The sequence below is a fragment of the Saccostrea cucullata genome, unplaced genomic scaffold, assembly GCF_032062105.1.
Source record: "Saccostrea cucullata isolate Sc308-1 unplaced genomic scaffold, CSIRO_AGI_Scuc_v1 ctg2096, whole genome shotgun sequence".
NCBI classification, from domain to species: domain Eukaryota; kingdom Metazoa; phylum Mollusca; class Bivalvia; order Ostreida; family Ostreidae; genus Saccostrea; species Saccostrea cuccullata.
In genome coordinates this window covers 1-15,179 of record NW_026938847.1, presented here as the reverse complement: position 1 = coordinate 15,179, position 15,179 = coordinate 1, and the positions used below count along the sequence as shown (strand labels likewise).

At 30.2% G+C, this 15,179-nt stretch overlaps 1 protein-coding gene and 1 long non-coding RNA gene across 3 annotated transcripts in view; both read right to left on the bottom strand.

Annotated features, from left to right (window-relative positions):
- LOC134251518 (uncharacterized) overlaps positions 1 to 14,974 on the bottom strand; it is a gene marked incomplete at its 3' end in the record, with an annotated part of 73,362 nt that extends 58,388 nt beyond the window's left edge. The window contains exon 1 of the mRNA XM_062733933.1: positions 14,789 to 14,974. Within this exon, the coding sequence (XP_062589917.1) occupies positions 14,789 to 14,960 (172 nt within the window). The remainder of the gene's footprint in view (positions 1 to 14,788) is intronic.
- On the bottom strand, positions 6,004 to 11,694 carry LOC134251515 (uncharacterized). 2 transcript variants are annotated; one of them, XR_009988759.1, is made up of 3 exons: positions 11,670 to 11,694; positions 10,542 to 10,669; positions 6,004 to 8,949 (listed from the first exon to the last, which is right to left on the bottom strand). It is a non-coding gene; the product is annotated as an uncharacterized LOC134251515 (long non-coding RNA). The 2 variants fall into 2 exon arrangements; XR_009988758.1 differs by lacking the exon at positions 11,670 to 11,694 and adding an exon at positions 11,049 to 11,074.
- Positions 14,975 to 15,179: the final 205 nt, after the last annotated feature.

Genomic DNA, 15,179 nt, shown 5'->3' with positions numbered 1-15,179 from the left:
TTATGAATTTAAAATGAATCCAAACATATACATCTTTAGATGATAACTGTAGAATTTTTTCAATTCCTGGACTTTCTGTCTTGATATTTTCCTTTATTTTCTGTAAAATTTAATGATTGTCTTTTTTAGTTTAGTTGCATTAGTTTCTTTTTGGCATGTAAAAATGACATCATCCAATTTGAAAGAAGTTCATCTACATTTTATATTTAGGAGAGAATTTTTCATCAAAGGTTTCATTTTTGTTTATATGGAATGCTAAGTTCTGTTGATTTCCCTTTTTCCTACTAAAGACATACCAGTAGAGTAGTAAATGTACATGATGTGTCAGCAAAGCATGCGGAAACCTGATGACTTTATCATTTCTGATTAAATCAAATTATGAGTTTCATCTTTGTTACACTGTAATAATTCCTAAATAGGACACACACCAGAAACTCTTAAAATGATCTCTACTGTTTTAACTGAGCATCAGGCTTTAACAGTACATAACTATTCCAAATGATTTTTGGACGCTTTTGTATCAAAAAGACAAAACAGTTGGTTCACAGATGTTCCAAAGAAAAACAGCCACAAAGAAATGATTTGTTATGTTCTTTGATTGATTCATGTAAAATATATTTTAAAAAATATACTCTAACATTTATCTTTTGCATAAATAACTTTTTGTGGAGAATTTTTCATAACTTTAAAAAAGTAGTCTTATTGTTTAATATGGTTAGCTTAAAATCTTGTAGACTTTAAAGTTTTACATGACCTGTCACACATCTTACATGTGTAACCATTTCATTTCAGGGTATTCAGCATATATTGTGGTTTTCTCTTAAATTTATTTGCTTATGTAATCAATAATTTGAGAATACTCAAATTAGGAAATGTAAGAGAGAATAGGCAAGAAAATCAGGGTTAAAAAATGTTTTTACTACAAAGGGGTTAATCTATTATTTAATATATAAGTACATTCAGTCTATACATTTCATTTGGGTATGAAATAAACTTACATTTGAGCATTTTAAGACAATTGTAAATATTACTTTAATCTGTTTTTTTTTTTTTTAAAAAAATGACGAGATTCACTGTCAGCATGTTATTTCCTATAAAATAAAAAGAAAACAAACAATTTTATTTGAGTCAGTTTTTCTTTAAATGTAAATAAGAAGCATTGGAAGTTGGGAATATTTCACAAAGTTGATTGAATATAATACTCACTAGGACAGTTGGAGTATTATGATTTTACCCTAAAGGACACCAGTTTAAATTTCAATATACAAATCATGATTAGTCATGGAGTATAAAGTTTACACTTGCCAAAAAGTAAATGGTATCTCTATTCAGGGTCAATCCAAAGGAATGAAAACAATGTTTCTTTCTATGTATCAAATTTGAAGGATTTCTTGCAATAATTTCACTGTGTTCCTGTTCTGTTTTCTTTCTATGTATGGATAACCCTAACCTGTTCAATCAGAATACAAGAAGTAAATAAATTATGTCAAATGAAGAAGGTGCACAGCAGAAATTTACATGAATTGAACAGAGAATTCTGAGTTTCCCTCAAATATGGCACCAAGTGATGTAAATTTAAAAGAAAATGTGGATCCATCTTATGATTGAGACTAGTACATATTATGAATGATGGGCATTATGACATTTAGAATGACATTACATTGATTCAATTATATGGACAGCTCTTAATCCATACAGTCAAAATGGAGGAAATATTTTTCTTTATAGGCATAAAGTAAGAAACACTCACCCAATTCATCAGAATTTTACTCTTTAAAGAAAAGGAGCCTTACTTGCTTTGTTGAGTTGACATTCCTATTTTGTCTTTGGTAGGTACACTGATGGTTTCCTTGACTATAATGGGAACTTTTTATTTAAAAGTCCTCAGATTGTCCTGATATTTTGGTTAAAATAACTGCATGACATCAAATAATTTGTTCATACAAAGAAATAAAATTTTTTCCAGGTTTCTTCTTTTTTTTTTAAAAATAGGTCAAATTAAAAATAGTGTCCAACTAATATATCCAACATATAATACAAGATAATCATCCAAGTTACACAAAGGTAAATAAATGACCTTTTTAAGGTTTTAGTCAAAAGATCAAAGTGAGAAGGATATTTAATAGTTTGGTTAATATTCATCAAACTCCATGGATGGATTAATTAAACAAGCTTCATAAATTTTGATTTTCAGGTAAAAGATTAGCACAATTTTTGCTATACCATTGTTGTCCATGAATATCTAAACAACTCTATTGATTTTTCAGGTTAAGGGTCAATGTGTTCCTACTACAGTAAAACTTCATTAATATAAGGATATCAGGGTGATTCGTTTATTTGTTAGAAATTAGTTATAAAATCTCCCACTCTTTTCTATAATATATCAGTGAATGTGCTCCTTAATTTTAAAGAATTTTACAAGCAAATCATATATACTGACTTTCAATCCTTCAAAACACAATATAAATTGAATCTTGATATTAATACTTTTAGGCTTTCAGACTTATAGGATTTCAATCTTAAAAACTTTCAGACTTTTAATCTTTAAAAACATTTAATCATGAGGACTGATTATTTATCTAGTAAGTCTTGTCTATATGTAATTAAGATCAGTCTTTAGTTATTCAAAATTTTCATATTTGTAAAACCAAATTGTGAAAGTACGGTGTTTGTGTAATCTTCTTAATGTTTGTTTAAAATTATTGGATTTTAATACTGTCAAATATAATTTGTGATGATCAAAATTTCCAACTGAATTCAAAGACAAACTGCCTGACCAATATATATTTAAAGTTTCAACACCATACACTCTTGAATATCCCTAGATATCAATACATTTATTCAGCATTAGCTATCATCCGTAAAATAACCTAAGGAACACTTTTATCGTAACTTTAAAAAACATGAAATTCCTCACGCAATTTTAAAGAATCTTTGTTATAAGGGATATTAAAGGCAAAGGATCCATAAATTTCCAAGTAGCAATATTTTAAAACTACATATCCACATTGAATTGAGGATCATTTGAAGATCCCTTTTCTTGATAACTCATGAAATTTCATGTAGATAGTGACTATAATGTGTAATTAATCTTCATGAAAAAAAAGGATGGTGTTAAGTTAGCCACACCCAACATCCAAGGGAGAGGGAAGGGGGTTGAACCCTTTTGTCCAGGATACATGAATTTTAAAGGTTTAAAAAAAAATTATAAAATTATATCAAATTTATAAGGTTAATATTTTTTAAGTTTTGTTTTTATTTAACTTTCAAATTTTCTTTTTAATAAAAACAAAACTTAAAAAATATTAACCTTATAAATTTGATATAATTTTATAATTTTTTTTTTAAACCTTTAAAATTCATGTATCCTGGACAAAAGGGTTCAACCCCCTTCCCTCTCCCTTGGATGTTGGGTGTGGCTAACTTAACACCATTTTTCATGAAGATTAATTACACATTATAGTCACTATCTACATGAAATTTCATGAGTTATCAAGAAAAGGGATCTTCAAATGATCCTCAATTCAATGTGGATATGTAGTTTTAAAATATTGCTACTTGGAAATTTATGGATCCTTTGCCTTTAATATCCCTTATAACAAAGATTCTTTAAAATTGCGTGAGGAATTTCATGTTTTTTAAAGTTACGATAAAAGTGTTCCTTAGGTTATTTTTACGGATGATAGCTAATGCTGAATAAATGTATTGATATCTAGGGATATTCAAGAGTGTATGGTGTTGAAACTTTAAATATATATTGGTCAGGCAGTTTGTCTTTGAATTCAGTTGGAAATTTTGATCATCACAAATTATATTTGACAGTATTAAAATCCAATAATTTTAAACAAACATTAAGAAGATTACACAAACACCGTACTTTCACAATTTGGTTTTACAAATATGAAAATTTTGAATAACTAAAGACTGATCTTAATTACATATAGACAAGACTTACTAGATAAATAATCAGTCCTCATGATTAAATGTTTTTAAAGATTAAAAGTCTGAAAGTTTTTAAGATTGAAATCCTATAAGTCTGAAAGCCTAAAAGTATTAATATCAAGATTCAATTTATATTGTGTTTTGAAGGATTGAAAGTCAGTATATGATTTGCTTGTAAAATTCTTTAAAATTAAGGAGCACATTCACTGATATATTATAGAAAAGAGTGGGAGATTTTATAACTAATTTCTAACAAATAAACGAATCACCCTGATATCCTTATATTAATGAAGTTTTACTGTAGTAGGAACACATTGACCCTTAACCTGAAAAATCAATAGAGTTGTTTAGATATTCATGGACAACAATGGTATAGCAAAAATTGTGCTAATCTTTTACCTGAAAATCAAAATTTATGAAGCTTGTTTAATTAATCCATCCATGGAGTTTGATGAATATTAACCAAACTATTAAATATCCTTCTCACTTTGATCTTTTGACTAAAACCTTAAAAAGGTCATTTATTTACCTTTGTGTAACTTGGATGATTATCTTGTATTATATGTTGGATATATTAGTTGGACACTATTTTTAATTTGACCCAAAAAAGAAGAAACCTGGAAAAAATTTTATTTCTTTGTATGAACAAATTATTTGATGTCATGCAGTTATTTTAACCAAAATATCAGGACAATCTGAGGACTTTTAAATAAAAAGTTCCCATTATAGTCAAGGAAACCATCAGTGTACCTACCAAAGACAAAATAGGAATGTCAACTCAACAAAGCAAGTAAGGCTCCTTTTCTTTAAAGAGTAAAATTCTGATGAATATGAGTGTTTCTTACTTTATGCCTATAAAGAAAAATATTTCCTCCATTTTGACTTATAATTGAATCAATGTAATGTCATTCTAAATGTCTTTTGACTAAAACCTTCTGTGGACAAGTCGTTGTAGGCGGTTTTGGGGGAACTTTCCATTTGAATTGGCGAAGATTAGTTTGTATATTTTCACATCTTGGGGTCCTCTGATTGGGTGAGGTCATTTATTTACCTTTGTGTAACTTGGATGATTATCTTGTATTATATGTTGGATATATTAGTTGGACACTATTTTTAATTTGACCCAAAAGAGAAGAAACCTGGAAAAAAATTTATTTCTTTGTATGAACAAATTATTTGATGTCATGCAGTTATTTTAACCAAAATATCAGGACAATCTGAGGACTTTTAAATAAAAAGTTCCCATTATAGTCAAGGAAACCATCAGTGTACCTACCAAAGACAAAATAGGAATGTCAACTCAACAAAGCAAGTAAGGCTCCTTTTCTTTAAAGAGTAAAATTCTGATGAATTGGGTGAGTGTTTCTTACTTTATGCCTATAAAGAAAAATATTTCCTCCATTTTGACTGTATGGATTAAGAGCTGTCCATATAATTGAATCAATGTAATGTCATTCTAAATGTCATAATGCCCATCATTCATAATATGTACTAGTCTCAATCATAAGATGGATCCACATTTTCTTTTTACATCACTTGGTGCCATATTTGAGGGAAACTCAGAATTCTCTGTTCAATTCATGTAAATTTCTGCTGTGCACCTTCTTCATTTGACATAATTTATTTACTTCTTGTATTCTGATTGAACAGGTTAGGGTTATCCATACATAGAAAGAAAACAGAACAGGAACACAGTGAAATTATTGCAAGAAATCCTTCAAATTTGAAACATAGAAAGAAAGAAACATTGTTTTCATTCCTTTGGATTGACCCTGAATAGAGATACCATTTACTTTTTGGCAAGTGTAAACTTTATACTCCATGACTAATCATGATTTGTATATTGAAATTTAAACTGGTGTCCTTTAGGGTAAAATCATAATACTCCAACTGTCCTAGTGAGTATTATATTCAATCAACTTTGTGAAATATTCCCAACTTCCAATGCTTCTTATTTACATTTAAAGAAAAACTGACTCAAATAAAATTGTTTGTTTTCTTTTTATTTTATAGGAAATAACATGCTGACAGTGAATCTCGTCATTTTTTTTTTAAAAAACAGATTAAAGTAATATTTACAATTGTCTTAAAATGCTCAAATGTAAGTTTATTTCATACCCAAATGAAATGTATAGACTGAATGTACTTATATATTAAATAATAGATTAACCCCTTTGTAGTAAAAACATTTTTTAACCCTGATTTTCTTGCCTATTCTCTCTTACATTTCCTAATTTTGAGTATTCTCAAATTATTGATTACATAAGCAAATAAATTTAAGAGAAAACCACAATATATGCTGAATACCCTGAAATGAAATGGTTACACATGTAAGATGTGTGACAGGTCATGTAAAACTTTAAAGTCTACAAGATTTTAAGCTAACCATATTAAACAATAAGACTACTTTTTTAAAGTTATGAAAAATTCTCCACAAAAAGTTATTTATGCAAAAGATAAATGTTAGAGTATATTTTTTAAAATATATTTTACATGAATCAATCAAAGAACATAACAAATCATTTCTTTGTGGCTGTTTTTCTTTGGAACATCTGTGAACCAACTGTTTTGTCTTTTTGATACAAAAGCGTCCAAAAATCATTTGGAATAGTTATGTACTGTTAAAGCCTGATGCTCAGTTAAAACAGTAGAGATCATTTTAAGAGTTTCTGGTGTGTGTCCTATTTAGGAATTATTACAGTGTAACAAAGATGAAACTCATAATTTGATTTAATCAGAAATGATAAAGTCATCAGGTTTCCGCATGCTTTGCTGACACATCATGTACATTTACTACTCTACTGGTATGTCTTTAGTAGGAAAAAGGGAAATCAACAGAACTTAGCATTCCATATAAACAAAAATGAAACCTTTGATGAAAAATTCTCTCCTAAATATAAAATGTAGATGAACTTCTTTCAAATTGGATGATGTCATTTTTACATGCCAAAAAGAAACTAATGCAACTAAACTAAAAAAGACAATCATTAAATTTTACAGAAAATAAAGGAAAATATCAAGACAGAAAGTCCAGGAATTGAAAAAATTCTACAGTTATCATCTAAAGATGTATATGTTTGGATTCATTTTAAATTCATAAGCAAATGATATGCTGCCATTCAATCTTTCAAACTTAAAAAAAAAATACTTTCTTTACTTTTGAATGAAGATCTAGAGGAGTCTTCCCCATGCAGATCTATTTATGAATGGGTTTTTCCCCTTGACCTTAGTTCAAAACTTATATTATTCCAACCAGTCTTTATCTATGCAGTGATAATAAGATTTTTTACAGAATTCTTAGGTATTACATAGTAATAGTCTTTAAACATCCTTGTTGTGCATTTGATTTACATTTCCAATTCTTTCCACAGAATATGCCATGTCACCCAATATAACAGATATAAAGTCTCTAGGTTATAACAAAATGTTAAAGTTTCAACATTACAAAGCTCATATTAGTAATCTTACCAACTGACTTTTACCCAGAAGAAAAATGATCTTAAAATCTATAGAAAATCTCCGATTCATTCTTAACTTATGATGTGAAGTTTGTAGGTTACAAATTATTTTCAAAAGTAGTTATCTCAATAATCGCATGCTTTGACCTTGACAAATGTGTCCTTTAAAACTATGTGTATTACTATAAGCTGTTATGTGTAGTAAGCATGAAGTATATGAGATGATAAAAATATTCAAGATATTGCATCACAGATTACTGGGTAACTGCATCTTGATGTGGGATACTAAGGGACCTTTATCATATTTCAAGTTTTAAATTTAAAAATAGGGTACAATACACATACATATATACACAAATACAATATATTTACAATTCCAGGAAAGTAATAATTACATTAAATCTAGCATCTGAATATCTGTATAATTTCTAGGGGGTTATAGAAATAAGATGCAAAATAAAAGGTTTAAATGTATACTTCTCATACATAACAACTGTCTTCAATATGAATTGGCAAAAAATAAAAGTCACATTTAAATACTCTGAAGTCCGTGAGAATTAATTTTTAAAGAGCCCATGCTATCAGAAAATCATATTTTCTATACTTATTACAAAATGTTGAAGTTATTGCAAGACTCATATCAGTTATCTCAGTAACTGGTTTTTATTCAGGAGAAACATGATCCAAGATTTCTTAAGAAATCTCTTATTCATCCTATTCATTCTTCATTTATGTACTTACGATGTGAAGTTTGTAAGTTACAAATTATTGTCAAAGTAGTCTTCTCAATAATCTCATGCTTTGACCTTGATAAAGTGTCCCAAACAACAAAGTGTATTCCTCCAATCAGTCTTTATGTAGTAAGTATGAAGTATATGGGATGACAACAAATATTCAAGATATTATTGCATCACAGATTATGGGACACTTACATCTTTATGGGGGTCCTATTGAGACAAATTTTAAATTCAAAATTAAACATGATACATACACAAACAAAATATATTTACAATTCCAGGAAAGTTAAATAATACCATTAAATCCAGCATCTGGATATCTGTGTAATTTCTAGGGGGTTGTAAAAATTAGATGAAAAATAAAAGGTTTAAATGTGTAATTCCCATACATAACAACAGTCTTCAATATGAATTGGTAAAAATAAAAGTCACATTCAGATACTTTGAGGTCCGTGAGAAATAGTTTTTAAAGAGCTCATGCTATCAGAAAATCATATTTTCAGTACTTGATTTGACTAGATCTCAGTTTGATAAATGATTACACTTTATCCATAGTCAGTGTCTGACAGTGAAACATACAATCCTGGGTCCTTTCTTTGTCATCCTCTATAAACCACAGTCTATGATCGTACTGGTTAAATTCGATGGAAATCATATTTATGTTCTTCTTAAATCCTCCATCCTCTTAAGTTTGGTTTTCTTGTTTCAGTGTTCCAAGAGAGGATATTCTGTTAGTCTTTGCATAATCTGAGAGTCTTTCACCATTCTAAGAGTAGACATAGATCATTTCCATAACCTCTCACTAGAGAATCCTGAAAAAATAAAAAAAAAATAATGTCTTAGTTGAAAAAAAAAATTGTAATGTAATATAAGCTTGATGGAATTCTACATATAGACAAAAAGGGTATAAAAACAAGTTGTAACATAAGATTTTGACTTTTCATATTAACCATGGGTAACACCTCTAGTAAAGAAAAGAGTAAAGGAATGAGTAAAATTCAGTTCGGAGAGAGAATTCTTTCAGAGAAAGATGTAGACAGAGGTATACCAGTTAAAATAAAAAAAGATGGCACTATTGAGATCATTTCTCAAGAAGAATATAACCAATTATGTCCAGAAAAGGGTGATCCTAATGTTGTCAGAGATTACATAGAAAGACCCTTGATTGCAGAAGAAGCCAATGAAGAATATAACCATTTATTACCAAAAGAGGGTGAGAATTACTTGGATTACCCTGAAAGACCTTTGACTAGAAAGAAGTCAAGTTTATAGATGATAAGAGAAAACAGTTGTCAGAAAAAAAAGATTGTTAAAGACACATGATTTTTAGCCCACAAAACCATTGGAGATACAAGGATTACAAGATACAAGGATTAATGGAGGAAGTCCAAACTGAACTCTTGGAAGACATTAAGGCTCATTATGAGAGTAACTTTCCAGTGTTTGTTTATTACAAAATTATGTATTCTGATAAAAAAAAAAAAAGTTTTCACTTTCATTTGTTGTGCCTTTGACCATTTAAATTGACCTTATGGTCAAGATTGTGATATATACACTCTGATAATCATCTATGATGTCTCTATGATGTTTACCTCAAAAGATTGAATCAGGGTATTTGTGTTCAAAGAGCTGAAGAAACTATACAGACAGATCTAAGATGTTGGAAGCATACATATTAATGAGGTTAAAGGAGATATAACACTAGATTATTAAAAAGAAAGAACACAAACTCATAGAAATGATATTGAAAGTACCTTTTATGAATAAAGTGTCATGCTCCAAGGTATTATTTTTATAAACAGGAGAAGGTTTACAGCAGTCCCATACACTCATAAGAAGATCTTGGGTAGTAGAAACACCAGGAAATTTTATTTCCACACAATCAGATCATCTTACATCAGTTATAAGGTTACAATCTTTATACATAGTCAAGAGGGTCATTAAGATTTCTTTTCTGGTCATCCTAATGAGCCACATTATAGTATTCTTTCTCTTTGATAGAATGTTAATATTAAATGGAAAATTCAGAATTCATCAGCAATTGAAGTCAAAACTTCCTATCTTTACCAATTATGCTATTAAGGAAGCTGGGGTTAACAAATTAGCCATATTTAACTTATTCTATAAATATGTTATCTTCAGCTGTTAACTATCATTTGGCAAAGAAAAATTTCATACATTTTAGTTTTAAAAATTTGATCATGAATTTTTATGCCTTTTCTTCTTCTTCTAAAGGATATCAATAGAGTTTAAACATGACCATGACCACCAAGCCCTCTTTATTTAAAAAAAATCATATATCATTTACTTATCAATTCAGAAATATAAAAATGCATATGTAAATAAATAAATAAATAAATAAATAATAAATAAAAATTACAATTGTATCTCATTGAAACTTTACCTTCAAGTTTGTGTGTTTCTATGTTGATTGACTAACTGTGTATTTCCAAAGGAAGAGCAGACAGTCTGAACTTCATAGAGAATTGATTACAGATGGTTAGGAACAAAACATATCTTCCATGTTGATGACTGTAGAAATAAAACCATTTTGTTAATATGACAGAGTACTGCATGAAACATTGCATGTTTAAATACAACATGTACAATGCCAAAAAAGATCATGAAAATATTTGTTTTTAATCTCAAAAAATTGTTTTTAACATTAACTCCAGATGAGAAAAGTTCATCATGTTATCTATAGATAATAAACAAGCACAACTACTGTATTAATATCATAAATAAAATGATTATCAGATTAATTATTTAGACACTAAAAAACTTACTATCTTTATGATATTGATTTCCATTATCAGATGTTTTTTATCCATTTTTTTATCCATTTTAAAATATAAACATTTAAATAAAACAGAATTAAATAAATTAAAATGATATCTCATTGAAACTTTACCTTCAAGTTTGATTGTTTCTATGTTGAAACTTTACCTTCAAGTTTGATGGTGTTTCTTCCATTGTTGAAACATTGCATGTTTAAATACAACATGTACAATGCCAAAAAAGATCATGAAAATATTTGTTTTTAATCTTGTTTTTAACATTAACTGTATTTCCTAAAGGAATTTAATTATTTAGACACTAAAAAACTTACTATCTTTATGATATTGATTTCCATTATCAGATGTTTTTTATCCATTTTTTTATCCATTTTAAAATATAAACATTTAAATAAAACAGAATTAAATAAATTAAAATGATATCTCATTGAAACTTTACCTTCAAGTTTGAGAATGGATTATAACTTCAAAGATGGATTATAGGAATAAAACATATCTTCCAGGTTGAGGACTGTAGAAAATATAATCATTTTGTTAATATGACAAGGAACTGCATGAAACATTGCATGTTTAAATACAGTGCCAAAAAGTTCATGAAAATAGTTCATCATGTTATCTTTAGATAACAAAAGAAGCACAGTTACTGTATTAATATCACAAATACAAAATGATTATCAGTGTAATTTTTAGACACTAACAGACTTTCTCTTAACAGCATATTCAATTTTGTTTAATACCTGTCAGTACAGCATACAAAAAGATATTAGCATATACAACATGTAGTCCTACATTTTTTGAAAAGCTCATTACCAAGAAACAAAAGTGAAAATGAAAATATATGTATGCCATATATACCACATATTTAGAATCAAAACAAGGATAAACCTTTTGTAGATTCTTACTTTTTCTTTTATTACATTCCTTATAGATCACAATTTAGTAAGTCTGAATTCCATGGGTAACAGACATAATGAATTATGACATTATATCATAATTTATGCAAAAGGACTTATTAACAATATGAAGTTTCCTTAGTATATTTTAGACAAAATAAGACTGTGCTTATATGAATGTTAGAGATATTAGATCACATAAGAATCACACAGTAATTAAATTAATCCATATAATCATGGTTAAATGCAAAGATGACCTTCATAGGAAATGTAAACAAAACAAAGACAAACTTACCAGAATTATCCAATTATATGCCCAATTAAATAATCCAGTGAAATAACATCTCAGCTGATCCTGAAAAAAAGCATACAATATTCAGTGATACACAAATTAACCTCATTTTACAAAGGAAGTAAAGCAACAATTGACAGACAAACAGGACAGAAATGTAAAAGATACCATATATATTTTACCAAAATTTAGTAAACATTTTTTCTGATTTAAATTCAATCACAGAATGACCCATCATAGTAATATTAAATACACTCTGGGTTACATGCAAATTATACCTTACATGAACTGAGAATAAATACCCCATTTACATTCATATAAACTGAATTTTACATAACTAATTACTCTTTTAACTGATGTCACCATTAGTATGTCAGAATATTCAGGGTGTACAAATCATGCATATTCACTTTTAAAGTACTCAATATATATTTTACATGTTGATGTTTGAAATCACTGACTAAATAAAATACATACATGTATATACATGAAGGTTTAAAAAAAAAGGGGGGGACACATGTTTTTAGATTTACAGAGATGCTCAGACTGAGTTTTTCCCACTTTCATTGGGCCACTGTTGCACCAGAATGTAAAAATATGAGTGACAAATAAGGCAAAAGATTCTGTATATTTCATTAAAAAAGATTTGAGACAAAAGATTCATTGGCATAATATGATCTGATTGATTATCTCCATATCCTTCTTTTGGTCACTGTGATTAAATATTCATAGAAATATTAGAAATGACAACTGAGAATATCACTTTAGTTGTTTTAAAAGCATGTATCAGTATTTTATAAGATATGCTAGGAGTCTCCTCATAAGAATATTTAGAATACTGATCCAATAAAAGGAATGTGAGACAATATGATCATAACTCATGCAAAAAAGATTTATCAACATTTTTGAGGATCTTTTAGTGTCCTAGTGTATTTCAGGTCAAACAATGGCAGTGTTTATATGAATGTTCTAAACATAAGGTATATAACACAGTAATAATGAATAAATACAAAGATGACCTTCATAGAAAATGTATAAAGAAAAGTTTGTTAAAACTTACCATGTAACCAGGTAACTCAGTAGAGTAATATTCATTAAATAATCCAGTGAAATAACATCTAGGCTGATCCAGGATTCAGCTGTTCAGAACTTTCTTGGAAGAAAAACGGTAGAAAATCAGTTTTGGTACTGAAATCCATAGGACCATACTGTTATTACATGAAGTCTCAAGCGCTGTGAAAGTCTGTGTTATTGTGTCAAAATAAGCAGCCATCGCGGCTTGTGAAGGACTAACATGACGTCGCTGCCAAGTTTATGACGTCACAATGCATAGGTAAGCATATTTTTTGCACAAGGCCCTAAACAAACTTGAATCGCTGCCAAGTAATACCTGTGTAGTCAGCATAAAAACGTAGGTCTATCGTATTTTTTGCACAGGGCCCTTACAGATGATGCAACAGGTATAAAAGTCGCTGCCAAAATCGTAGTAGCAGCGTTGTGAATCGTAGTAGCAGCGTATATAGTATAATGTAAACACAGTGTAAACACACCCCCCGTATTTAGGGGGATTATATGTACTGAATTGACCCGGCTATCCCCCACAGACCCCCTAATCTGCACTCTCTTGACCCACCTATCCCCCCCAGGGGCTGCAGTCAGTTGACCCGGCTATCCCCCCCAGGGGCTGCACTCGCTTGACCCGGCTATCCCCCCCAGCCCCAAAAGTGCACTCAGTTGACCCGGCCATCCAGGCGCTTTATACTACTAACGTACTGAGCGCGTGTGGCTTTTTCCGGAAACCCTTAATTTAGACTCAGTAAAGGTATAAAAACCAGCACAGAGATTGTATGGGATCGTCATTTTCAGTCAGAACTTTTCAAAAGACAGACGTGTACAAGCAATAATGAATACCACAGATAACGCTAATTATGTGACACCTAAAGGCTGTTTAGTAGCCCCCATGCCAGAGACTAGGATCCTGTAGGGCTGGATTTGGGAATGCATCATTTACCAGACCCGATAACTAAAGAGGACTTGAGTATTACCACCACCACGTTAGAGGACAAGAAAAAATTGAAGTTAGAGTCATTAAAGACTTGGTTTACCTGAAAGGCAAAATGGGTCGACTGGATGCCAAAGTGAATCGACTGAAGCTCCTGAGAAAACCAGAGACACAAGCCCCTGTTTAATCTGCAAACAATTAGGACACTTGGCCCCTGATTGTCCAAAGAAAGACTTATACTACAAATGTGGAAATTTGGGACACTGCCGATCAGCTGTGTTTTCAAAGTTTCAAAAATAAGCAGCCAGCGAGGCAACGAAACAATAGGATAACGTCATAATCAAGATTTGAATCGCAGCCAAGTTTAGGATCTCAGATACATGTAGATCCACGCCTTATACCTTGCACTCCCTTGCACCGACTATCCTGCTCAGGGGGTGCACTCCCTTGCCCCTCCTATCCCCCTCAGGTAGGTACACTCGGTTGACCCCCCTTTCCCTCAGGGGCAAAGTGCACTCAGTTGACCCCCTATCTACACGGTTTATACTACTAGCACTTTAAAAAAAGTGTCATGATTGTTGTTAAAAGTCACATATAAATCAGAGAACATCGCAACCTAATGAATTAAGTTTCTAATGTTCATGCATTTAACACAAATATGAGTATTACCATCCATCCAGTAGGGGTACAATGTTCCGCAGGAAAAAAGGGTGGGTGGAGTCGTTGGTATCTGATGAGAGGTTCCTGCCCGATACCATCTCATGGTAAGATATCTATCGCAAAGAGGAACTGAATCTCCCTCAAACTTTGGACTTCTATTGGATAGTCCAGGAAGCATCATGTAAACACCCTCAGAACAAGGGTCCTGACCTTATAAAACATATGAGTTATGAAGCGGTTTCGGCAAACACGTATCAGGTCCAAGAATTTACTAGTGTTATCCATTTCTTATTTTCCGTGTATAAAAATTCCTACTTCCTCTTGCTTTCATTAATGAAAAAAATAAAGATTAAAAAACAAGATGTGTTTGTGATGCCCCCGTATCTTGGTTTTCAGAATG